At 48.0% G+C, this 27,641-nt stretch overlaps 1 protein-coding gene across 2 annotated transcripts in view; it reads left to right on the top strand.

The window, feature by feature from the left end:
* Nucleotides 1-3,758: 3,758 nt before the first annotated feature.
* The window catches only part of PIK3AP1 (phosphoinositide-3-kinase adaptor protein 1), a 63,131-nt gene continuing 39,248 nt past the window's right edge, over nt 3,759-27,641 (top strand). The window contains exons 1-2 of one of the 2 annotated variants that reach the window (XM_077346048.1): nt 3,759-4,131; nt 23,486-23,893. In XM_077346048.1, the coding sequence (XP_077202163.1) occupies nt 4,119-4,131; nt 23,486-23,893 (421 nt within the window). In that variant the 5' untranslated portion in view covers nt 3,759-4,118. The remainder of the gene's footprint in view (nt 4,132-23,485; nt 23,894-27,641) is intronic. The other variant, XM_077346049.1, reaches the window with a different exon arrangement.

The following is a 27,641-nucleotide window of genomic DNA, read 5'->3' as shown; positions in this document are numbered from 1 at the left end:
CGTTGCAACGGGTGTGTTCTTTTTTTTAAAAAAAACCTTCCTTAAAGGGAAAGGGGCTGTTTGGAAGCATGATAACGGCTGCCCATTGGCTGCTTGACGGCCAGGGGCGGGACACAGCTCAGCAATAACGCTTCCTTTCTAGCGATTTTTGCCGAGACCGGAACCCTGTGGGAAACGATAGAAATGCAACTGGATTCCACTACAAAGGCAGGTATGCATAACGACGAATTCCACTATTTAAAATGGCGATTTTTCTTTCAGCAAACAATTTGCTACATGGATCCCGGTGCGGAATGGCCCTGAGAATGACCCCATAATAGATGAACATATGCCAATGTGATATCCTATACATTTGATTTTGGAAAAAGCTCTCTCCAGATTAAGGTATGGTTGAGAGAACTGTTCACTTTAATCTGTAAACCGCTCCTGTGGAGCGGTGGAAATAAAAGAGTAAGGACTAAAGGGGAGGAGAAAGGGTGGGCTCTGTCCGGGATAAAAACTCGGAGGGCCCAATCAGGACACGCAAAGCGGCTCCTGATTGGGCCCTCCGAGTGTCAATCCAGGGCCGGTTGGCCCGGCCTCGCCTGGCCCAGCCGGAGACTCGCCACTCCAAGGAAGAACCTTCCATGAAATAAGTGCTCCGCCCGCCTTCCCTGCCTTCTCCTCGCCCTCGCGAAAGGAACAGGGACGCTGCGTCAAAGACGCCTGCTCCTTTTCCGATGCCCACGCACCCGCCTTAGCCTGGGGGGGGGGCTCAAGGAGTCCCGCCACTGCCACCCAGAGCCCACTCCTTCACCCCCCCCCACAAACATGCGGACCCTGCCCGCCCGGTCAGGCACTGGCCTCCACCCGCCCCACCGCCCACCTTCCCCGGGGACTCCGGGGGCCCGCCTGCTCACCCAGGAAAGGCCGCTGCTTTCCTAACTTCGCCGCCCGCCGAGCAGCCTGCCTGCCGCCTGCTCGCCGACGACTTAGCCGTTCCCTTCCCCACGACCTCCCTGGCCACCAAGCCGAAAGCCTGCTCCGTGGCCCAGCCAGCAGTGCTTTGCGCCAATCCAGCCTTCTGCTGCTCCCTCCTGCCCACGCGCTTCTGTGGGGGGGCGCTCACCCTTCTGAGCCCTTCTACCCAACGGACAAAAAACGCTACCCCGGGAGCACCTCCCTGGGGCCTGGGGAGCATTTTTGCTTGGGGGGGGAATTCTCCCCAGGTCCCGGGAACCACGCTCGGCTCCTTGGCGAGCCGCCGATCGTCCTCCCCGGGGTCTGGGGAGCATTTTCGCTTGGGGGGGAGGAAAAACGCTCCCCAGACCCCAGGGACACCTTCCCCCACTTGTGGGGGAAAGGAAAACTATTCCCCAGGCCCCTGGGATAGCCCTCCCTGGCCCTGGGGAGAATTTTCTCTGGGGGGAAAGTTAGGGGGGACCCAGCCCTTCCCACCCGCCCAGGCAGCGCTGCCAATGCGGTTGGGAACGGCTAGCGCCCGCTGTATTTTTTTTACCGCGGGCTTTTTTACTAGTATTTACATAATGTTACAAGCGTGTTATTGAAATACTAGATATTAAGCCCGCTGTGGCCAAAATACAGCGGGCCCTAGCATGGTGGGTGGGTTGAGGGATGGGGCGAAGGAAGGAGGAAAAGGAGAAAGAGAGACAGAAAGACAGAAAGAAAGGGAGGAAGATAGAGACAGAAGAAGAGGGAGAGAAACAGGTAGCCAGAAAGAGGCAAGAAGTGACACTCGGAGGGCCCAATCAGGAGCCCTGAAAAATATTTGAAAAATAAAGTTTGAAAAATAAAGTTTTGGAAAATAACCAATTGGATAATATATGGATTTGGAACCATTTATTCGCAGCTTCAGATTTCCATGAAAAATCCCTCCAGGGTGGAGGACTTGTTATTAGTTGATCTGGTGTTGCACGAGATCCTCCCTAGCATCCTCCCTCAACATCCTAGGGATGGGATCCTAGGTCAGAAGGGCAGTGAGCATTCCCATATCTCCCTGCCCTTCTCTTGCCCAGCCTCCTCCACGCACAACACCTCCCTTGGCCCGTAATCACTGGGATCCCAAGCTCCATTTTGGCCTCTCCACCAAACTCCACCAAACTCCAGCCCCCCTAGAGAGAGAGCAGACATAACCTCAATTACCTGCTGTCTTGTGGGTACTGCTTTATACGGTCTAGGATTGCCAGCTTCCAGGTGGGTTAGAAAGAGGGTTAGAAAACATAATACTGGAATACATAACTGTAAACATAGCTGGAATAGTTAGGGCCTTGAAGGTTGAATGTCTGTGTGAACTAGACAAGTAACAAAAACATGTGAACATTTATTTTGTGCAATTTTTAAAAAATCCGTTGGAAGTTAAAAACACCTACAAAGCCATTGATGGCCATTGTGGAAAAGTTATCCTATGCACTTTACAATCTTCAGTCTTAGACCTTCGTGGGCCTGATGTGTTTCAACCCTCCAGAGGTCTCATCAAGATACACATGCAATGATAAATATGTAAAGCCGCCAGTTAAATAAATGAATACGTTTTAAAAACTTGTAAAAGAAAAGAGAATGGGATAATAGTTATAGGTTCAAACTCAAATCAATAATAAAAGAGACTGTATAATTATCAGGCTCACTTATTTTTTAGGATGACAAAATCAGTGGATTTGATGGGAAATGTCCATTTACCAGTCAATAGTCCCCTGTAAGGAGTGCCTTGTGGCGCAGGGTGGTAAGGCAGCCGACATGCTGTCTGAAGCTCTGATCGTGAGGCTGGAAGTTCAATCCCAGCAGCTGGCTCAAGGTCGGCTCAGCCTTCCATCTTTCCAAGGTCAGTAAAATGAGTACCCAGCTTGCTGGGGGGGGTAAAACGGTAATGACTGGGGAAGAGAGTGGCAAACCACCCCGTGTTGAGTCCGCCATGAAAATGCTAGAGGGTCAGACATGACTCGGTGCTTGCACAGGGGATACCTTTACCTTTAGTCCCCTGTAAGCAATGTAAATGGTGACAGAAAAAAACTAAGGAGGAGAAGGCAAAGAAGTAGAGTGAAAATTACCTTCTTTTGGGCTGCCAAGAAATTCTGTTGTGTACCCATGAAATTAATGCATGTACAAAGGCAGGTAAGGTGGTTAACCGATGGTGGGGGGGAGAGAATTTAATATTATAGGATGCGAAGTGCTGGTGGAAGGGTGGAATTGGCCGATTCAGGACCGATTGGAATCAGACAGGGGGGAGGGAAGAAAAGGAGTGAATAGACTTCTACTTTGGCCACCCCATGAGAAGGAAGGACTCCCTAGAACAGGGGTAGTCAACCTGTGGTTGTCCAGATGTTCATGGACTACAAGGGGCTCGTGGGAATTGTAGTCCTTGAACATTTGGAGGACCACAGGTTGACTACCCCTGCCCTGAAGAAGAGCCTAATGCTGGGAGCGATCGAGGGCAAAAGAAGAAGGGGCCGACAGAGAATGAGGTGGCTGGATAGAGTCACTGAAGCAGTGCAAACTTAAATGGACTTCAGGGAATGGTAGAGGACAGGAAGGCCTGGAGGATCCTTGTCCAGGGGGTCGCGATGGGTCGGACACGACTTCGCACCTAACAAACAAACAAACAAGACTTCTATCTGGGCACCTGCAAAGGCACATCTCTCCGCAGGTGCAATCGCGGTGCAGGAAAATGGAAGAAGCACCGTGTTCCCCCAACCCCCTGACTTAACCCCGCTGGTTCCAAGGTCCAGAGCCGCTCTCCAGACAGCGCCTCTTCCAGCGGCTGCGGAGGTCTTCTCGGCGCCCGAAACGCGAGCGGCTCTGGCGGTCGGCCGCGCCGTCTCCCTTCCGAAGCCCCTCGGATGCTCGAGGCCACCCGGGCCCCTCGGTTGTTTTGACTTCCCACTTCAATGGGGCCGCCATCCCCGGCCGGAGTGAGCCCGCCGCCTCCCGGCCCTCCCCTGCCCTCCCCTGCCCGGCAGGCGCAGCCCTCGACCGCCCAGCGGTCCGCCCCGACGGCCTAAGGCGGGGCAAGGCGGGTCCGCGCCCGGAGGGAGGGAGGCAGGGAGGCAGGGAGAGCGGCCGGCCTGCTCCGCGGTGGCGCCCGCGGGGAGAGCGGAACCAGGAGCGGGAGCCGTCGGGCGGCCATGGCGGCCACAGGTGGGTGCGGGGGGGCCCGACGGGCAGCATCGCCAGGAGGGCGCCGGGCAGGGGCGGGCGGCGCCAAAGAGGAACTCCCGTCGAGCGAGCCCCATCCGCGGAGGCAGGGAAGGAGGCTGGAAAGGGCCACGGCTGAATGGCTGACGACGGCGACAAGGGGCCGCGGGTCGGGCAGGTGCCGGCGGGAGGAGCCTCCACGCTCAGAGGCAGTCTATCTCTCAGTGCCGCTATTAGGAGGCATGGTTTTATTTGATCGGTGTCCTTCCTCACGGAGCACGGCGAACCCCCCCGAATGCCTCCTGCCCCGAAAGGGCGGGTGGGCTGTTGCAATAACGGCAGGCAAGAGGGTCCGGGAGGGGAAGGGTCCAGGGAACATTCAGGGGTAGTCAAACTGCGGCCTCCAGATGTCCATGGACTACAATTCCCAGGAGCCCCCTGCCAGCGAATGCTGGCAGGGGGCTCCTGGGAATTGTAGTCCATGGACATCTGGAGGGCCGCAGTTTGACTACCCCTGGGTTAGATGTTGAGTCTCTTTGGCCCTTGCATCTCCCCGACTCCCTCTCCTCTCCTCACCTCCCTTTTCCCTGCTGGGCTTGGAACTGGTCTGCCAGGGGTCTTTCCGCCAGCGTCCCTGGAGAGCAGGGTAACCTTTGTAGGATATTGAAGTCACTCTTGGATGTTACTCGGTTTACAATAACTTAAATGCACCTACAGGAATATGTGAGGTCCGATAAAATGTGCTTCTAGGTTTGTAAGTCTTGGTTTTCTGGTTGCCATTGGAGTCAGATCCTCTTTATAAAAGGCTGCCATATGGAGGATGGAGCAGAGTTGTTCTCTCTTGCCCCGGAGGGACAGACCAGAACGAATGGGATGAAATTAATTCAAAAGAAATTCCGTCTAAACCTCCGGAAGAAGTTCCTGACAGTCAGAGTGGTTTCTCAGTGAAACGGGCTTCCTGGGGGGGGGGGGGGTCTCCATCTTTGGAAATTTTTAAACAGAGGCCGGATAGCCATCTGACAGAGAGGCTGATTCTGTGAAGGCTCAAGGGGGTGGCAGGTGACAGTGGATGAGCGAGAGGGTTGTGAGTGTCCTGCATAGTGCAGGGGGTTGGAATAGATGACCCATGAGGGCCCTTCCAACTCTATGATTCTATGATTCTAGGTGGCATTGGTGAGCATCACTTGCAAACTTGAAGCTCCCTGCATTTTTGTTACCATACCTGCCCTCACATTGAACAGTGATCAAAGCAAGGGGTGCAATTAACATGTCTTTTTGTGGGACAGGACAATTGGTGCACAAAATAATAAATTGCTTGAAACCTTTTCAACTCTTCACACTCCAATACAGACTTTCACAGAGTTATGTTACGTTTCATTCACTGTGTGCACCTACCTAATATTTAGGATTGTAGTCTTGGCAGCTCTGTATGCTTGTTCAGAGATAAACCCAGCTGTATTTAAAGAAGTTTATTTCTCGATAACATAAAATATTATGGACTGTGCTCCTGGTCCCTCCCTCCCCCTATTAGGTGCTCCAAAGACCAACAGAAATTAGTGCTTCCTGGCTTTACCGTCAGGCCCTGATCAGACCTGGGACCCCCACTTACCACCTGTGGATGCACAAGGGTCAACTGCTCCGTTTGCTTTGTGCTTCCTTGGCTTCCCACCATGTTATTTTCTTTCCATGTGCTGATGGGTGCATGTTTCGAAAGCCACCAAACGTGCCCAAATGTGAGCCAAATTGTATTCCCCCCCCCCTGAATATCCAGGATGGATTTCAATGCTAGCAGGAGAATATGTGGCTCAATTGCGTGTAGCATTAGGTGCACCTAAGCACATTGAAAACCAGTGGACGTAATCCTACCGACCTTTGCTTAGGGTCTCAGGCTAAGAGCAGTTTAGTTTCTCTTCCCTTTTTATGCTTCTCTTTCTTAGCTCAGCATGGTTGGGGGTTGGAAGGACGTGTATGAACTGTCCTCACATGAGGAGCCCACCCACGTTACCCACAAGTGTGAACAGAGGAAATGCAACAAAGAGCTGTGCAAGGCCCCTCCCAGACAGCTATTATTTCCTCATTCATATTTATTAATGTATATCCTGATTTCGGGGTATTGGAAGCCTCAACAGAGCTCAGATGTAAAATAAAATAACCATAAAGCTCTGTCTTCCTGTACAAGTGAAACATCTTATCAGAGCTGTGTGAATGGCACCTGATTCAATCATTGTGCGAATTATCTGCTGGGAACATTATCTGCTGGCACACGCAAACTGAATTTCCCACTTGCATGTTAATTGCTTGGGACCGAAACCTGCAGCAGTCGTCAGATAAACCTGATGGTTTTTAGAGTTCACAGTCCAGAGTACAGTTTGTGACGAAATTAATGGCTCATCTTTTTGTCCAGATCTGTGGTTGGTGTTCATGCCTGTTTGGAGGAGAGAGAGCTTCAACAACCACGATCCTTAGCACGTTTTTTTGGAGGAGGGTGTAAACATGCTCAACAGATAAGATTTGGCTACCAGGGAACAGTAAATGAACTCTTATACGTCACCTGAGGTGCTCAGACTGTCACATCTCAGAGGCTAGGCAGGGTCAGCCTCCTTAGTACTTGGAGGGGAGACCACCCAGGAAGTCCAAGGTAGCTCTGCAGAGACCACCAATGGCCAACCAGCCTTGCAGTCTCTTGCCTCGGAAATCTTACTGGGCATGGCTGGTTTACCCTTGTTGCATTTGTAGCACGTGCTATGGTCCCCGTGCTTCCAGGGGCCACTCACAGTGCCTTCCCTGCCGTCCGTCCGTCCGTCCGTCCGTCCGTCCGTCCGTCCGTCCGTCCGTCCGTCCGTCCGTCCGTCCGTCCGTCCGTCCGTCTGTCTATCTATCTATCTATCTATCTATCTATCTATCTATCTATCTATCTATCTATCTATCTATCTATTTTAGATTTCTATACCGCCCATTTCTTTGCAGCTCTGGGCGGTTTACACAGAACATTATAACTTACATGAAACATTATACAGACTATAACATCAAAACAACTTTCAAAAAACATCAAAAGATTACAAAACCACAATTATAATATAATAACAACTAACAGTAACTTTGGGAGAGTCATGGGCAGGCGTCTGGGGGGACCAGCAGGTGTTCTGTTGGCCTCAAGCAAATGCCTGGTGGAGGAGCTCCCTCTTACAGGCCCTGCGGAACTGTGGAAGTTCGGGCAGGGCTCTGATCTCCTTAGGGAGCTCGTTCCAACAGGTGGGGGCCAGGACTGAGAAGGCTCTGGCCCTTGTTGAGGTCCGACGCGCTTCTCTGGGGCCAGGGATCCACAGCCAGTTGGAGGTGGCAGAGCATAAGACTCTTTTGGGGGTATAGGCAGGGAGGCGGTCTCTCAGAGACACTGGGCCCAAACCGCGTGTGGCCTTAAAGGTGATTACCAGAACCTTAAGCTTAATCCGGAATTCAAATCAAATCAAAAATCAAATCATTTATTTACGGTCATTTAGACCAAAATTTTAGAAGCACTACTATACAATAGTAGTTTGTAAAAGGGAAGGTAATACATTAAAAGTTTAAAAATGCATTAACAATAAAACTTAAAACTTCTCCGCCATAAAAGCCAACATTTAGAAGCATTAACTGCCGTTGACTATTTTACACGGATAAAATGAGCCATAAAAGCAATAAAACTAATAAATTGTTAAAATATAAAACAAAAGACAAGATTAAGAGACGTGCGATATATCTGCTAGCCAAAAAACATACGAAGTTCTGTGGACCTATTATGGCTATACATGAGTGACCCATTCTTTCCTAATTCTTAAAGCTAACCATGCAAATTTTGCTACTTTGCTAGTTAACAAATTATCTGTATCTGATAGCAATATTTGCAGGCGATGCTTTCTCAGATCAAAATTTGTAGAACTGACGGTTAACACAGTTACAAACATATTCGGTCTGATAGCTGAATTAAAAAAAGATATAAGTGCCCTTTCCTTGAAAACTGATCTGTTAATTAAAGAGAAACAGCTGGTACAGGGCAAGGATAGGATGCAAGGTGCATCTAAGTATTTAACTAATCCTCTTGCACAGGGGTAGTCAAACTGCGGCCCTCCAGATGTCCGTGGACTACAATTCCCAGGAGCCCCTGCCAGCGAATGCTGGCAGGGGCTCCTGGGAATTGTAGTCCACGGACATCTGGAGGGCCGCAGTTTGACTACCCCTGATCAGCTGATAACACCGAACAGCCAAGGACACAGCTATCATATGGTGTTTCTTTGCTCCAAAATCTTCAAAAACGAAGTGTTGGCCTGACAGTCTGCCTGTATAGAGGCCACTTACCATCCTGGGGCCCACCTGGAAAGTGACCAAACATTTGAGTGTTATCTTAAATAAACCAATAAACTATTGATAATCCGGAATTCAACTGGGAGCCAGCCAAGTTGTTGGAGTGCTGGCCGGATGTGGGATCTCCATGATGTTTTAGTGAGGATCCTGGCTGCAGCATTCTGCACCAGTTGTAGTTTCCGGATCAAGGATGAGGGTAGGCCTGCGTAGAGCGAGTTGCAGAAGTCCAGCCTAGAGGTGACCGTTGCGTGGATCACTGTGGCTAGGTGCTCTGGGTCCAGGTAGGGCGCTAGTAGCTTGGCTTGGCGGTGGTAGAATGCCAGCCGCGCTACCTTTGTGACCTGGGCTTCCATTGTAAGGGAAGCATCCAGGATCACTCCCAGGTTCCTGATGGAGTGCGTTGGTGAGAGCTGCACACTGTCCAGGGTGAGCAGACGCGCTTCCTCCCATGGTCCCTTCCTACCCAACCATAGGACCTCCGTCTTTGTAGGGTTGAGCTTCAGGCGACTCTGCTTGATCCATTTTGTCACTGCTTCCAGACATCTGGCTAAGGATTCTGGGGGGGAGTCAGGGCGGTCATCCATCAGGAGGAAGAGCTGGGTGTCATCTGCGTATTGGTGGCAACCCAGCCCAAACCCAGCCCACCAGCTGAGCCAGAGGGCACATAAAGATGTCAAATAAGATAGGAGAGAGGACTGCTCCTTGTGGGACTCCACATGTGAGCTGGTGTTGGTTAGATATTCTCTCTCCTATCACTACCCTGTGTCCACAGGCCCAGAGGAAGGAATTCAGCCATTTGAGGGCCGTTCCCCGTATTCCGGTGTCGGCGAGGCAGTGAGCTAGGTGCTCATGGTCTACTGTGTCAAACGCTGCCGATAGGTTTAGTAGTATGAGCAACGCTGACCCGCCCTGGTCTAGCTGGCGTCGGAGGTCGTCCATCAGGGTGACTAGCGCTGTCTCCACCCCATGTCCTGGCCGGAAGCCCGACTGAAATGGGTCAAGGGCTGAAGTTTCCTCCAGGAATGCTGATATTTGGTCCGCAGCGGCCCTTTCAGCCAACTTCCTGAGGACACTTGAATTGACCCCCCTGTTCCCAGTCTAGGGTTGTGCGATTCGGTAGCCGAAGCGGCCGTTCTCGCCGGTAGCAGCCAGCCATGACATAGGGCGTAGCGCTGGCTGCTACCGGTGGGAATGGCTGCTTTGGCTGCTGAATCTCACAACTCTTCTTCCCACTGTGGGCGGCCCCTCTGCCCCCAGGCTGGCTGTCCTGCCGCAGTTGTACTCTTCCAGGGTCCTGCAAATCCTTAAACCACTTCTGCGCCTGGGTGAGCCATGACTTCTGCTCTCTCCACGCCCCTCCCTGCCATACTACACAGGAGAAGGGTTTAAACCAGGGGTAGTCAAACTGCGGCCCTCCAGATGTCCATGGACTACAATTCCCAGGAGCCCCCTGCCAGCATTCGCTGGCAGGGGGCTCCTGGGAATTGTAGTCCATGGACATCTGGAGGGCCGCAGTTTGACTACCCCTGGTTTAAACACACTTTATCTTGCTGACCTGCTTCCCAAATCATGTCCTCCTCCCCAATGGCTGCTTTGGCTTGAAAAGCAAACGAAACCTGGGACACTCAGTCTTGGATTTCCCAGACCCATCTCTCAGGAAGGCTGTAAGCCCTTTCCTAGATTTAGCGAGCTTTTTTGTGGACAAAATCTCTCAAGTATACCGGTACCTTCCTGCCATAAAGTGAACTGGAGGCCTCTTGGCCGTCCTGGGAGGACTGAAGTAGACAACTGAAGCAGACAAGTTGCTAGGCTCACTGAGGGTGACCCCCTGCCCCCTAGACCCCGGCGGTCCTTCCCGGTTACTCAAGCTGTGTGACCGGAGGACAGGAGGCCCTCTCAGGGGGCTTAGCAACCTCTTCCAAGAGGAGCTAAAGGAGGCAGTAGTTTGCCTTTTAAAAAAGAGAACATTGCTTGACCTGTGGGGCTTGACCTCTCGCATTCCTGGGGAAGGTGTTTGGAAGGGCTGTTGCAGTTAGGATTGTGTGCTTTGGCTCAGCTCGGCTCAGCCAGGGATCACTGAAGCCCAAGATGGCTGGCGTGTAGGAGGCCAGCGCCACGGCACAGAGAGGAGTTTGACTTCAGTGGCACCATTAAGACCAACAAAGTTTTGTTCAAGATAGACCTTCAATGGGACTTATTGTTGGAGAATACACCTGTTGGATTGCAACCTGAATTATTTTGCAGTACCAGCTCTGATTCAAACTCTGCAATCGTAAACAAGATTAAACTATTCCAAGGCCTCTGTTTTCAATGGTTTTAAAAGGGCCTAATCCTGTTTAGCCCACACCTGGGTGGCCAGGTTAGCAAAATATCTTCAGATCTTAGAAGCTAAGTGGGGTTGGCCCTGGTCAGAATTTGGGTAACCAGGGTTTCTATGCAGAGGCAGGCAGTGACAGACCTTCTCTGGCCTAGGAAACTGTAAGTTGGCCCCCACTTGCTTAGGATTATTTCATACATTTATTGATTGGTTGTTTATATTTGTAGACCACCCCAATCGGACCTGCTGTGGTTCACTCTTGCCAACAGGCAAGAGTTGGTGGATGTGGTGAAGGAGGTGGGGACTCTAGAGGGAAGTGACCATGTCCTCATAGAATTCCTTTTGAGATGGGGAGCCAAGGAAGCTTGTAGCCAGATGCAAACTGGCAAACTTTAATAAACATGATGAGTGTCATACCATGGACGAGAATGCTGGAAGGGAAGGGAGCATGTGAAGGGTGGGCGCTACTGAAACAAGAGCTATTGCATGCTCAATCAATGACTATCTCAGAAAGATGAAAACACTGCAGGAGCTCTAAGAAGTCTATTTGGATGAACAGAGAACTTTAAGAGGAACTAAGAAAGAAAAGGAAAATGTTCAGGAAATGGAGGGAAGGACAGAGCTCTAAAGAAGAGTACCTACAGGTTACTAGGCACTGTAGATCAATCATCAGAAAGGCCAAAGCTGAGAGTGAGCTAAGATTGGCCAGGGAAATCCATTGTAACAAGAAAAGATTTTTCAGTTATGTGAGGAGCAAAGTAAAGGAGGCAATAGGCCCACTGTTGGGTGCGGATGGACAAACTCTAACGAAGGATGCAGAGAAAGCAGAAAGGCTCAGCGCCTATTTTACATCTGTTTTTTCCCACAGGTCAAAGGGTTTAGGCACATATAGAGATGGCAGGAGCCAAGTGATAGTGTCTGGGTGGCAGGTTGACATGGACAGAGAGGTTGTTGAGAGGCATTTAGCTGCTGGATCGTGGAAATTCGGTTGATGTTGTTTACTTGGATTTTAGTAAAGCTTTTGATAAGGTTCCCCATGATGTTCTGATGGATAAATTGAAGGACTGCAATATGGATTTTCAGATAGTTAGGTGGATAGGAAATTGATTAGAGAACCGCATTCAAAGAGTTGTTAATGGTGTTTCATCAGACTGGAGGGAGGTGAGTAGCGGGGTACCTCAGGGCTCGGTGCTCGGTTCGGTACTTTTTAACATATTTATTAATGATCTAGATGAAGGGGAGGAAGGACTACTCATCAAGTTTGCAGATGACACCAAATTTGGAGGACTGGCAAATACTCCAGAAGATAGAGACAGAGTTCAACGAGATCTGAACACAATGGAAAAATGGGCTTATGAGAACAAGATGCAATTTAATAAAGATCAGTGTAAAGTTCTGCATCTGGGTCAGAAAAATGAAAAGCATGCCTACTGGATGGGGGATACGCTTCTAGGTAACACTGTGTGTGAACGAGACCTTGGGGTACTTGTGGATTGTAAACTAAACATGAACAGGCAGTGTGATGCAGCGGTAAAAAAGGCGAATGCCATTTTGGGCTGTATCAACAGGGGCATCACATCAAAATCACAAGATGTCATAGTCTCATTGTATACGGCACTGGTCAGACTACACCTGGAGTACTGTGTGCAGTTCTGGAGGCCTCACTTTAAGAAGGACGTAGATAAAATTGAAAGGGTATAGAGGAGAGTGACGAGGATGATCTGGGGCCAAGGGACCAAGCCCTATGAAGATAGGTTGAGGGACTTGGGAATGTTCTGCCTGGAGAAAAGGAGGTTGAGAGTGGACATGATAGCCCTCTTTAAGTATTTGAAAGGTTGTCATTTGGAGGCAGGCAGGATGCTGTTCCCATTGGCTGCAGAGGAAAGGACATGCAGTAACGGGTTTAAACTACAAGTACAACGATATAGGCTAGATATCAGGAAAAATTCTTTCACAGTCAGAGTAGATCAGCAGTGGAATAGGCTGCCTAAGGAGGTGGTGAGCTCCCCCTGATCCTGCGTTGAACAGGGGGTTGGACTAGATGGCCTGTATGGCCCCTTCCACCTCTATGATTCTATGATTCTATGGTTCTATGACATCATATAATAAATACAATACAATATGTGACAAGTGGATTACCCCAATGACCTGTCCTGGGGCCAGCGTTGTTCGAGATATATTTATAAATAATTTGGATGAGGGATTAGAGGGGATACTTATTAAATTTGCAGATGGCTGTTTAGCCTGGAGAGAAGACGACTAAGAGGTGATATGATAATTATCTTCAAATACTTGAGGGGCTGTCCTATAGAAGATGGAGCACAGTTGTTTTCTGTTGGCCTTGTCAAGATGTCAGACTTGTAAATAAATAAACACCTCTGTGTTGCAAGGGCTGGTTTTATTCAAGCTGTTCTCTCAGGACGTTCTTAGACAAATCTGGTGCCCAGAATCCAAACCGATACACTTATTCCCTCAGGTTTCCCGCCCATCCAAAATCCATTAGTTTCACACAAGCAAGCCATGCTATCTAAGGGTCCAGGTGCGTAGTCTGGGAACTGTGCCAGTAGAGATACCTGGGCAGCCAGCAGTGACCTTACTCGCCTAAATCTAATTGACTTGCAGGTGTGTCTAGTGGGGCAGAAGGAGGACACTGACACTTAAATGGCTTAAACACGGCCACAGCTTTTATTTAACATACGCCAGGTTGACAACAAAATGGGCACGGTTGAAAGAGCTTACCCAGCGGTATAACCACAACCTTCTGGTCCAGCATTCATAGATGCCCTCTGCCCCCTGCCCCGGGAGGCAGATCACCCCAGAACGCTGAGCCCTACCAAGGGAAGGGTTCCAACCTAATATGCCAGAGAGGGGCACAGACCTCCACTGACACACAGGCCACCTGGCTCAGCGAGCATCCAGCCTTCCCTTTTGGGTTTGCCTAACTCTCTCCAAGCTGCCTCACCCTTGAGGCCCTGCTCTTTAAGTCCGATGCCCTCATCCGACTACTCTAAGAGGCTCCTTCACCGTGCCATTTCCGCCCCATAAAAGCTGCAACAAAGGTAATGAAAAAGGTATTAAAACCAACCTTATCTCTTTTTTCGAGAAAGTGACTACCTTGCTGAATCAGGGGAATGCCGTGGACATAGTTTATCTGGATTTCAGTTAAAGCTTTTGATAAAGTTCCACATGATATTCTTGTTCAAAAGTTGGTAAAATGCAGTATGGATCCTAATTCTGGCAGAGGGTACTTGTTAATGGTTCAGCATCTTCTTGGAAAAGAGTGACAAGTGGAGTTCCCCAGGGATCTGTCCTGGGGCCTGTGTTGTTCAACATATTTATAAATGATTTGGATGAGGGTTTAGAGGGGATACTTATTAAATTTGCAGATGATACTAAACTGGGGGGGGGGGGGTAGCAAACACAACTGAAGACAGCAACAGAATACAGGATGATCTTGATAGGCTCGAGAAGTGGGCTAAACTGAATAAAATGAAGTTCAATAGGGACAAATGTAAAGTTCTGCATTTAGGTAGGAAAAACCAAATACACCAATATAAGATGGGTGGAGATTTGTCTTGGCAGTAGCATGTGCGAAAAGGATCTAGGAGTCTTAATACATTGAACATGAGTGAGCAGTGTGACTCAGTGGCTAAAAAGGCAAATGGGATTTGGGGCTGTATCAAACGGAGTATCGTGTCCAGATCACAGGAGGTGATGGTACCGGTTTACTCTGCTCTCGTTGGGCCTCACTTGGAGTACTGTGTTCAGTTTTGGGCACCCCAGTTGAAGAGGGATGTTGACAAACTGGAACGTGTCCAGAGGAGGGCAACAAAGATGGTGAGTGGTTTGGAGACCAAGACATATGAAGAAAGGTTGGGGGAACTTGGTCTGTTTAGCCTGGAGAGGAGACGACTAAGAGGGGATTGTTCTCTCTTGTCCCAGAGGGACAGACCAGAATGAATGGGATGAAATTAATTCAAAAGAAATTTCATATAAACATAGAATCATAGAATCATAGAGTTGGAAGGGGCCATACAGGCCATCTAATCCAACCCCCTGCTCAACGCAGGATTAGCCCTAAGCATCCTAAAGCATCCAAGAAAAGTGTGTATCCAACCTTTGCTTGAAGACTTCCAGTGAGGGGGAGCTCACCACCTCCTTAGGCAGCCTATTCCACTGCTGAACTACTATGACTGTGAAAAACTTTTTCCTGATATCTAGCCTATATCGTTGTACTTGAAGTTTAAACCCATTACTGCGTGTCCTCTCCTCTGCAGCCAACAGAAACAGCATCCTGCCCTCCTCCAAGTGACAACCTTTCAAATACTTAAAGAGGGCTATCATGTCCCCTCTCAACCTCCTTTTCTCCAGGCTGAACATTCCCAAGTCCCTCAACCTATCTTCATAGGGCTTGGTCCCTTGGCCCCAGATCATCTTCGTTGCTCTCCTCTGTACCCTTTCAATTTTATCGACGTCCTTCTTGAAGTGAGGCCTCCAGAACTGCACACAGTACTCCAGGTGTGGTCTGACCAGTGCCGTATACAATGGGACTATGACATCTTGTGATTTTGATGTGATGCCCCTGTTGATACAGCCCAAAATGGCATTTGCCTTTTTTACCACTGCATCACACTGCCTGTTCATGTTTAGTTTACAATCCACAAGTACCCCAAGGTCTCGTTCACACATAGTGCTACCTAGAAGCGTATCCCCCATCCAGTAGGCATGCTTTTCATTTTTCTGACCCAGATGCAGAACTTTACACTTATCTTTATTAAATTGCATCTTGTTCTCATTTGCCCATTTTTCCATTGTGTTCAGATCTCGTTGAACTCTGTCTCTATCTTCCGGAGTATTTGCCAGTCCTCCCATCCGGAAGAAGTTCCTGACAGAACGGTTTCTCAGTGGAACAGGCTTCCTTGGGAGGTGGTGGGTTCTCCATCTTTGGAAATTTTTAAACAGAGGCTAGTAAGCCATCTGACGGAGAGGCTGATTCTGTGAAGGTAAAGGGGTGGCAGGGGACAGTAGATGAGCGATCGGGATGTGAGTGTCCTGCATAGTGCAGGGGGTTGGACTAGATGACCCATGAGGTTCCTTCCAACTCTATTATTCTATGATTCTTTGATCTATGAATCCAAATTTCAAACCAGTATAAAACATTTTTAAATCATTAACGGTTAAAAACAACCAAGCAGTTGGTAGTATCTTCAATGCTTTGCTTTGCTTAGGATAGACTGTGTGAGCTATCTGATTTGCAATGGAGGTTAAAACCTTGAAGTAAACCCAGAATTCTACAGAAAGACAACGTAGCTGTTGTAGTACCAGTCTTATGTGGGCCCTCCATGGTGTTCTAGTGAGGACCTGCATGGCAGCATTTTAGACCTGTTGTAATTTCTGGATTACAGGGTCAGGGATAGGCCTATATAGAGTGAGTTACAGTAATCCGGTTTTGAGGGGATCACTCCCTATAGTTTGAGTGTCCTTCTAGGGCAGTAGGTGATTGAATTACCCTAAATAATTATGCCAGGCATGAGCTTGTGGATGCAATGGAGGTGGCATAGAATTCTCCTTTAGCCACCTTCACCACCATCTCATACGCTTTCATAAGCATCCTATAAGATGTTCTCGAGGCCTTATTGTGAGTTTTCCTCTAAACTTGCTCTAGCCGTCTCACCTCCTGCTTCCTATGGCGCAGCTCCTCTGTATACCAGGGGGTTGGCTTTGGATGGGATATGTGAGGGCGTTGGGGTGTGATCTCAGCAATGCCAGCCAACATCCGACAATGCCAGTCATTGACCAGCTCATCTCCTGAACTACTGGGAGGCTTTGGGTCCTGCAAAGCATTCAGGAATCCCCCTGGACCCATTAGTCTCTGTGGACAGGCATAAATATCTCCTCTGTCCTTTTGGGGGAGGAGGTGGGAGCTTGAGCTGGGCCTTCAGGTTGGAGTGGTCTGACCATGGCATTGCATTATGGGCTATCAGGTCCATTCCAAACCCCACACCGAAGATCAAGTCCAGGGTGTGGCCTGCTTGGTGAGTTGGGCTGGTAACAAATTGCAAGAGTTCTCATGCTGCCATGTACGGTACCAGGTCTGGGTCTGAACCTGCAGGCAGAAGTTCTGCATGGGTATTGATGGGTCCCCAAAGGCAATAGGTCTCAAATACTGCAGTGCCCAGGTGGCTACTGCCTCAAACAGGCCTGACAGGGCATCTGCTAGTGCAATGGGTGGCTAGTACACCAGCCAGATGGCCATGCTCTCAAGCAACTCAGGCCAACACATTCAATTCCTGGGATCGTTGGTGTGGGGAGCACTCTGAAGGAGAAAGCCTCCTGACCCAGGACAGCCACCCCTCCCCCCCCAGCCTGAGGTGCAGAAATGATGGACTGAGAATCCGGGGGGGGGGATCTTTCAAGGAAGCAGTTCCACCTTCCCTCACCCAGGTCTTGGTCACATACGCCAGGTCGATCCCATGTTCTGCAAAATAAGCTTGCAGAGCTGAGGATTTTTTATTAATTGACCTGGTATTATGCAACATCAATGTTGGAGTCAGGTTATAGCATTGGCCTCCCCCCCCATGTTTCTATTGTCAGATCTCCTCCCACTGCTATACCTTCCCCATCCCCAGATTGTCTGGATCCCCAGCCCCTTTGGGCTTCCCTCCACAATTATCTCAGCTTTGTTATTAATCATCGTGGGGTTGATATCTGCCATCTTTATTTCAGTTGCTAGATACAGCTCCCATCCTGTAATTATACTTCCTATCATCTTCTTATTGCCTTATTTCCCTATATCCTCCCTTATATTTTACATCTCCCATCTCTAACTTCCCCTTAAACTACTAATAGCCTATTACTTCCAATATCTATTTCACTTACCTATCAATAATCAGCTAATCACTGAGCTACATAACATTAATTCATCGTTACTAATTATATCCCATCCCAATAGTTTAGTGTCTAATTCAGTCCTATTGGCTGACTGATCTCCATTTACAATAGAGGCATCTCAGTGGCCACTTAAAACGCCTAATAAGTGGGGTGATTTTTAGTTTTGATGCTTAGGGGTTGTAAGAGCCAATTTCCTCTTTCTCTCGGGGTCCGAATTGTCTGATTTCTTCCTTCTCCTAATTGACAGTATGCAATATCCAACTACGGTTGATGTCAAACTAATAGTATCTTGCTTCAGGGGTTAGCAATGAATGTATTATAGTTGGTGACAAAATAATTCATTGTATGAAAGAATGAGGAAATGAAATAGCTTCCTGCTTTTGCAAGACTGATCTCACCCCTCCTGGTAAAATATTTGCCTTAGCAATTGTCTAATACTTGCAAAAGCAGAGGCTCAGATGTTTTGTTGGAAACTTTGGTTCTTTACAGGATGGTTTCTTGCACCCTCTGGCCCAGCTGGTCCGCAGCTATGGGTTGGGATGTCACCAGTATGTGGATGACACCCAGCTCTATCTCCTCATGGACGGCTGCCCGGACTCCCCCAGCCCGATACATTTGCCAGAAGTTTGGAAGCCGTAGATGGATGGTTGGAGCAAAGTTGCCTGAAACTCAACCCCTCCAAGATAGGGGTCCTGTGGCTGGGTCACAAAGGGGCAGAGCTGGAAGTACATCTGCCCACCCTGACTGGGATGCAGCTCAAGATCTCACCTGCAGCCAGAACTGTGGGGGCGATTCTGAATGCCTCCCTGTCAATGGAGGCCCTGGTCATCAGATTAGCCTGAATGGCGGTTTTCCATCTTGGCCAGGCGAGGCTACTAACATCCTACCTGTCCCCAGACAACTTGGTTACAGTGATCCATGCAACGGTCACCTCTAGATTGGATTTCTGTAACTTGCTCTGCGCGGGTCTACTCTTGTCCTTGACAGAATGCAGCTGCTACGGCCTCACAGGAACACCTTGGACGGCCCATGTCAGAGCTGAGAGCTTAGCTTGTAAAATGGAGCTCTTCCGCCAGGTCTATGGTGTAGGTCAGTGCATTCAGTATCTAGGGCCCCTCCCCACCAGTACATTGGACCCCCCTTGTCATCAACTCCCCGTGGCGCAGGAGTACAGTCTGAGAGTGGAGTTGAGGGGTAGTTCTTATGCCGCTGAAGGAGGTAGTTACTGTAATTTTATGGCTTTATGGAGTTTTATGTTGGGTTTATATTGTATCTCGTCATGAGCTACTTGTGGGAGTGGCAGGATATTTATTTATTTATTTATTATTGTATTCATTTAATATAAATTTAATTTAATATATTGTGTGTGTGTGTGTATGTATGTATATATATATATATATATATATATAAATTAAATCAGAGAAAATAATAGTCACATGGCCTCAATGCTTTTTAAAGTAATTTACTGCAATAATTTGAGCAAACTATGAGTTTTCTATGTATATGAACTTACTACCCGAAGAAGTCACGGCTTATTTTGGCACCACAACTATTCAACTTATATTTACACGATCTCCCAGCTTACCTCGTGGAGATAACAGGCAACCACCTATGCTAGGGGCAAGGCCTACCCCCTTACATGTAGATGCTGCCACGTTACTCTCTAGATTGGCCTTAAATGCTATTAGAAGAGATTCATAGAATACTGTTTGTCAAACCAACTGAAAATTAACTTTGAGAAGACAAAGATAATGTTCTTTACAAAAAGATGTTACAAATACTTTTGGAAAATTGGTGGGAAAAATATCAAACAGGTCTACCAATTTAAATACTTTGGCATTACCCTCAGTTTCAATAATAAATGGATAACACATAAAAAGAAACCTAGAAGCTCTATCAAAGGGCCTCTGACCCTCTACTTCCAAAAAAGTGACCATAATCTTAATGCCACGTTAAGAGGCAACGCTTTTGGGGCATGGCTCCAGGGAGGGGCACGCTGGGTAGCAGCGGGTGGGGAGGAAAGGGTAGTGGACAGCGGAAAGGGAGACTAGGGGTGAGGGATAGGAGACAGGAGGCATAAAGAGGGGACGGGAGAAGAGTATGAGGTGGTGGGTAAAGAAGGAGGAAGGAAGACCAGGGAGGGACAGAACACGGGTGACGAGGAGGAGGGAAGCACGTGAAGAGGGAAATGGAAGGAGAGGTGAAGGAGAGGCCGAAGGGGACAGGAACCACGGCAAGGAAAGAACAAGGGAGCATGTGTGGGGCTGAAACATGGCAGGATTGAAGAGGGAGAAGCCAGGACAAGGAGGAAGGCGAGGGGAGATCCAGCAAGTCATCAGGGGGGTTGGTAGAGAATATGAAGGAGGCAAGCACCCTCTCTGTATCCCTCCCTCCCAGAAGTCCCTGCAATAATCCCCCATTTTGAAGCGGTCAGGAGCCTCTGCCTGCTTATTGACGCACCAGGACGCCACCCCCCTTTTCCCAGCAGGCGGGAGCAGCCGTCCCTCAACCTCCTCACCCTGGGCATGCAGAGGGAGGCCTGACATATTGAATATCAAACTCTGTCCTCTGCTTGTTTTCCACCCAGTTCGCCTCAAGTATGGAATATCTCCCCAGTCTACAAACGTATCCCATCTCATTAGAACAGGGGTAGTCAAACTGTGGCCCTCCAGATGTCCATGGACTACAATTCCCAGGAGCCCCCTGCCAGCGAACGCTGGCAGGGGGCTCCTGGGAATTGTAGTCCATGGACATCTGGAGGGCCGCAGTTTGACTACCCCTGCATTAGAACCTTCTTAGAAAGGAAAGCTTTTGTGCTTGCTCGGCTAAATTCTTTCCCATCAAGTATTCTTCTGGGCAGGTTTAACTGTACTCCCATGGATAAAAGGCTGTGATTTCATGGCTGTAAAGTCCCCGATTTGCTGCCTCACAGCCTTCTGACATGCCCCAAATTTTCTGTATACTGCCCTGTGATTAGGGATATACTTTCCTGTTTTCCACCTAATTGGGTCGAATCAGCAGTCGTTAAGAGATTGTCAGATGGATCTATTCCCTCAACAGCCTCCCGCCCTGCAGCGTTTTTAGGCACCATTTAAAAAGTTAACTCTTATGTTTGTAATGAATGTGTGGAACTCACCGTTCCCATGACAATCCTAATGTGTGTTTTTACTCCGTCTTTGTATTCTGTGTATATGACTTACTCCTTCATTGCAGATCCCAAAAGATTAGCCATGTTTTTGTACTTGGAGGTAAACATTCAGATTGAAAGGAGATAATTCTGAAGGATGGTTTTATTTGTTTACTTACTGTACTTATAGCCGGCCTTTCTCACTGAAGGAGCAATCCTAAACAGGTCTACTCAGAACACACACATTATTCAGTGGGACTTTCTCCCAAGAAAGAAGAAAACAAGAGCTGTTTTTTTACACCCCACTTCTTACTACCCGAAGTGGCTGTCAAGCACATTTCCCTTCTTCTCCCCACCCATGTGAGGTAGGTGGGGCTAAGAGATTTCAGATAGAACTGCTATGCAAGAACAGTAAGATCTGTGACTAGCCCAAGGCCACCTGCTGGCTGCATGTGGAGGAGTGAGGAATCAGCCCCGATTCCCCAGAACAGAGGCTGCCACTCTTAATCCCTTACACCACGTTGACTTTCTGAGAGTTTCTAGGATTGCCATACAGTAAGAGCAGTAAACAGATAATTTGTACCATCATCAAAGTGCACTCTTATTTGCTTTATAAATGTGCCTTTTTCAGCCATTTTATTATAATCTTGGCCATTTATCTTTATAAAAATCTTTTCTCAAACAGTTTTGCAGTATTTTACAACAGCCCTTCCAAGTATTTGAAGATGATTAAAATATCACCTCTTAGTTGTCTTTTCTCCAGGCTAAACAAGCCAAGCTCCCCCAACCTTTCCTCATACAATTTGGTCTCCAAACCCCTCACCATCTTTGTTGCCCTCCTCTGGACACGCTCCAGTTTGTCTACATCCCTCTTCAATTGTGGTGCCCAAAACTGAACACAGTACTCCAAGTGAAGTCTAACCAGAGCGGAGTAAAGTGGTAACATCACCATGCGTGATCTGGACACCAGACTTCTTTTGATACAGCACAAAATTCCATTTACCTTTTTAGCCATTGAATCATACTGCTGACTCATGTTCAGTGTATGGTCTACTAAGACTCCTAGATCCTTTTCACACATACTACTCCTAAGGTAAGCCTCCCCCATAATGATGGATTTGATGTTTCCTGCTTAAAAGCAGAACTTTACATTTTTCACTATTGAAATTATCTCATTCATTTTAGCCCAGTTTTCCAGCCTGTCAGGATCTTCCTGTATCCTGATTCTGTCTTCAAGGTGTGTTTGCTTCCCCCTCTCTGTTTAGTGTCTTCTGCAAATTTAATAAGCACCCCTATATTCCTTCATCCAAATAATTTATTAGTATGTTGAACAACACATGGCCCAGGACAGATCCCTAAGGATGAAACATTAACAAGAATCCTTTGGGTGGGATTGTAACCAGTTATTGATCCATCTAACTGCAATAGGATCTATACCACAGTAATCCATCTACCAGTAATAGGATCCATACCACATTTTACCAACTTTTACTGAAATCAAGATAAATTATATCCAGAGCATTCCCCTTATCCAGCAAAGTAGTAACTTTCTCAAAAAAAGATAAGGTTAGTCTGACATGACTTGTTCTTGAGAAAGCCATGCTTACTCTTAGGAATCATAACTATCTGCACTAGCTGCTCAAGGGCCAACTGTTTGATGATTTGTTGTAAAATTTTGCCAGCTGTACACATCAAGCTGATGGGTCGGTATTTCCCAGATCCTCCTTTTCCCGCTTCTTGAAGGTGGGGACAACATTTGCCCACCTCCAGTCTTCTGGCACTTCACTTGTTCTCCAGGAATTGTCAAAAATAACAGACAGAGGTTCAGAAATTACATCTGCAAGTTCTTTTAGTGCCCTTGGATGCAGGTCATCTGCCTGAGAGGATGTGGTTTAATTTAAAGAAACTAGGTGTTTATGAACTAACTCTATAATGATCCCAGGCCACAACTCGCATCCCTCATCACATGAAATGATTTTGCCACAATTACCACAATGTCCCTTGCAAGAGAATACTGAGGAGAAATAGGAATTGAGCCGTTCAGCCCACTCTTCATTACCTGTTACAATGTCACTTTCTTGTCTCCACAATAGTCCTACCATGTCCTTATTCTTTTTCTTACTTTGAACATAATTACAGAATCCCTTTCTTGTTATTTTTAGCATTTCTCACTAGTCCAAGGTCATACTGAGCTTTAGCTTTTTTAACACTCTCCCTACAAGAATTGGTTATTTGTTTATATTCCTCCTTGGCTATCAGGGTCCTACTTCCATTTCCTAAATGAGCCCTTTTTATTACTCAAATATTGAAAGTTGCTTACGGAGCCACCCTGGTTTCTTTAGGCTCCTCCTATTTTTCCTTCACGGGGGAATTGTCTGTGCTTGTGCCTTCAGTATTTCACTTTTGAGAAACTCCCAATTCTCTTGAACTCCCCTCTTCTTAAGTTTTTCTGACCACTAGGTTCTACCCAGCATAACTTTAAGTTTGTTAAAATTTGCTTTCCCAAAGTCCAGCCAATATGTTTAACTATGTACAGCTTTTTCTGTTCCTCAAGATTGCAAATTCCAAAATCTACTACTAACAGTCAGGAAGGCTTCTGCCATTACCCAAAGTACAGGAAATAATGTTGGCAGTTCAGAATTCTGTTTCTAAAACCCATCTGCCTTTTTCCTTCATTGCAGAAGAGCAGCCCAGCACCCATGATGTGCTGATTCTGTATGGGAAAGATGCTAGTGAATGGTGTCAGTATCTTCAGAACCTCTTCCATTCATGCCAAGACCTCCAGAGTTATCTCGTGGAGAATGGGTCTCCTATTCCCCCTGAGAAAGTGGACATCTTCAAGAGCAGCCGGTGTGTCGTCATTTTGCTGTCCTGTGAGCTGGTGCAAACCTTCCAGACCCCAGAAGTCCTGCAGACCCTACAGGAGGTTCTCCAGCCACCTCATAAAGTTGTAAAACTGTTCTGTGGTGTGGCAGAATGGGAGGATTACCAAATGTTCTTCAAAGATTGGTCCCAGTGGAAACACTTGACATATGACGATGACCCTGAAACCTACATCATGGCTGTCACCAAGGCAATTTTGGAAGGAGGTAAGCTGCTGTATTATTCATCAGCCTATGGCAGCCTCTTTCAGCTTTTTAACCATTGAAAAACCGTGAAACATTCTTCAGACTTCGAGAAACCCCAGAAGTGATGCAATCATGCAGAATGTGGTTGGGACGCACAGTTGTGTACATGCCTGCCTGGGCCTCTTCCCTTCCCACCCCCTCCAGGCCCATCATTGGCCATTTTGAGAGGTTGGTGGGTAGGTCAACATGACCATATATGGTCATCTCACCCAATAAATGTTTAACAAATAAAATATATATATATAAAAACTAATTAACTCCCACTCATTCAGGGTGGTCAAGAAACCCCAGGGTTTCATGAAGCCCTGATTGGGAAACCCTGGTTGAGAAAGCAATACTAAAAGTATTAGTCTTTTAGCAATACTAAAAGTATTGCTGTGTATAAAACTAAGAATGATGCATTGTTGCCATCCCCTATGAACACACAACATCCCTTTTGAGCATAGGACAATGCCTTATACCAGGGGTAGTCAAACTGCGGCCCTCCAGATGTCCATGGACTACAATTCCCAGGAGCCCCCTGCCAGCGAATGCTGGCAAGGGCTCCTGGGAATTGTAGTCCATGGACATCTGGAGGGCCGCAGTGTGACTACCCCTGCCTTATACTGACGCAGGCAGTGTCTTACCTGAATATCTTTTAAGTTGAGGCACTGGGGATTGAACCTGGGGCCACTGACAAACCAAGGAGGCCTTTTACCAGTGATCTTCATTAAATATCTTATGCGTTTCAGAGAGTAAAAAGTGTTATACCAACTATTAGCAAATATTAGGGATAAGGGAAATGAAACTAAATCTGAATTGCTGGCATTGTTATTAAACTCACAGAGCTATTGTCAGTATATCTCATTCTTAATGTGACCAAATCCGTAGATATATTTTGAGTCTGAGGCCACGGAAAGGCAAGAGGGACTTGGGAATGTTCAGCCTGGAGAAAAGGAGGTTGAGAGGGGACATGATAGCCCTCTTTAAGTATTTGAAAGGTTGTCACTTGGAGGAGGGCAGGATGCTGTTTCTGTTGGCTGCAGAGGAGAGGACACGCAGTAATGGGTTTAAACTTCAAGTACAGCGATATAGGCTAGATATCAGGAAAAAGTTTTTCACAGTCAGAGTAGTTCAGCAGTGGAATAGGCTGCCTAAGGAGGTGGTGAGCTCCCCCTCACTGGCAGTCTTCAAGCAAAGGTTGGATACACACTTTTCTTGGATGCTTTAGGATGCTTAGGGCTAATCCTGCGTTGAGCAGGGGTTGGACTAGATGGCCTGTATGGCCCCTTCCAACTCTATGATTCTATGATTCTATGATTCTAAGATGGATGAGAAACCATGAGAAAATCCTCAGTAAAATGTAAAATACATTGGCAGGTTACAACCCTCCTATAAATGATAGAAATCGCATCTGTGCCTTAAGAAATGCATCTGGATCCTTAATTCAGCATTCTGTCCAGTCACTGAATTCTTTGCATAGCCTCCGAACTGAATTTCCAAACGTTGCAGCCAACTTGCACGAAGACCGTTGCCGATCCTTCCTTCCTCTGCACATCTGGCAGCCAAACACCTGCTTATTCCAGAGAGTCCTCAGCTGTATAGAAACCAACTCGCTTACAAATTGACCCCACCCCCACGGCGCCACAAGGAACAATCCTGCTCATTGCCTTTGGGGAGTAATGCGGTGCGGAAGACAGGAGAGCGGTGTGGCCAATCATAGCCCATTTCCAACTTGCATTCTTAACTGACCTTGGTTGCTAGTTAATCAGTGTTCACTGTTAGTAGGGGGAAAAATGCTTACATTGTCAGCTCCGCGGGTCAAAACAGTGTGCTTGCCAGTTTTCAGTTTGCAGCATAACTACGTGGATTTCTAGGATCACATTGTTTGGTTCCTGAGGTAGATCAGTCATCACCGGCAGGTACCTGTAGGTACTTTCTTTCCCAGGGCCCACTTGCTCTTCCCATAAAGCAATGGTCCTCGGCCATGTTGAGCAGGGGTAGTCAAACTGTGGCCCTCCAGATGTCCATGGACTACAATTCCCATGAGCCCCTGCCAGCGAATGCTGGCAGGGGCTCATGGGAATTGTAGTCCATGGACATCTGGAGGGCCACAGTTTGACTACCCCTGATGCTGAGCCTTGAGAGCACTGTTGAATTCTAATACAAATCAATTCTTAATCTCTACAGGAGTAATATTTCTCAATTCTAAAATTGTGGAAAAACAATAAGTTAGCCACCTCAAACAAGTGTAGTCATCAGTCATTTAATATCATGTTATCTAAAGATCCAGCAAGGCATAGCCTGATTAATAGTTTTCTTGAACGTTATTCCATCTCATAGAATCACAGAGTTGAAAGGGGCCCTACGGCCATCTAGTCCAACCCCCTGCTCAACGCAGGATTCGCCCAAAGCACCCTAAAGCATCTCCAACGATCTCTTAAATCCCTTAGCTCAGGGGTAGCCAGCAAACGCTGGCAGGGGCTCATGGGAATTGTAGTCCACGGACATCTATAGGGCCGCAGTTTGACTACCCCTGCCTTAGCTAATAACTCCCAATTTAGAGATTGGATCTTCAGAAATGATGCCCAAATAGATAGATCTCAAATTGTGCAGAGTCAGCATCATGTTGTTTAAGAAGAGTTGGTTCTTATAGGATGCTTTTTCCTACCCAAAGGTAGGTTGACGTGGCGCGGCGGCTGAGGGGGTGTGTGAGCAAGTGAGCGGGGCGGGCACCACTGCCGCTGCTGCCGTGTGCTGCATCTCTGGGTCGTATCGCGGGCCGCTCCCAGCCGTGCGGGCCGGGGGGCGAGGTCTGTAGGAGGCGGCCGCGGCTGGAGGCAGTGCCGGGGCCGGGGCCGCCGCCGCCGTCGGCTTGTCCTGTTGGTGCGGCGAGGCGGCGACCTGGCCTCTTGCTGGCGAGCCAGGTAATGGCGGCTGCCGGGCGGTTGCGGGCGAGCTGGAAGGGGGTCGGGAGGCGCTTTGTGTGGCTCGCAATTGATCCCTTGCAGCCAGACTGACAATTGGGCCCTCCGATTGGGCCCTGCAATTGTCAGTCCGGGGGAAGGGGCCTATCGGCACCCTTCCTTATAACGGACAGGGCCCACGCTCAGGGCCCTTAGCGAATTATTTAATCCGCTCCGCTAGGAGCGGTTAAAGATGCTAAAGATGCTAGCATTTTTGTATTTGCGATGCACAAGCCCCAGAGGATTTACCCCATAACATATTTGACTGTCTGCTTTACGTTCAACCCAGGGCCATATTCCTTGATGAGATCTTATGCAGTTCTAACCTCTACTCTGTCGCTGAAAAGATAATCTGCCTCTTATCCAACTGAGTTGGTAATCTGTTCCACTTAATATTTCTGGTAAGGGCTTGGAGGAGGAGCTGGTCTCATGGCTTAAGTGCCACTCAGCACTTAACATCCACTCAGAGTGGCTGTCTCACCCCTGTGTGCCTCCTCCTCTGACCAGCTTGCCTGTCTGTCCAATGGCCAGCCAGTCGCCTTCCATCCCCCACCCCTGACCATCCCCTCCTCCTTCCAATTCTCTCCGAGGTTTGGAGGCTGCAGATCCCTGCCATGTGAAAGCTGCCCCTGCCGAAGAGTTACCTGCCCGGTTGTCTTCAGCCTGTCACCTTTGCAGGTCCTGGGGTGAGGGGGAGGCCATCCACAGAGTTCTTCCACCCCCCCCCTCCCAATCTAGTGCCGTTGTATTCTTGAATGCAATGG

The sequence above is a fragment of the Paroedura picta genome, chromosome 7 (genome assembly GCF_049243985.1).
Source record: "Paroedura picta isolate Pp20150507F chromosome 7, Ppicta_v3.0, whole genome shotgun sequence".
Taxonomy (NCBI): domain Eukaryota; kingdom Metazoa; phylum Chordata; class Lepidosauria; order Squamata; family Gekkonidae; genus Paroedura; species Paroedura picta.
The sequence above is the reverse complement of the archived record's forward strand: the minus strand, read 5'-3'. Positions and strand labels throughout refer to the sequence as shown.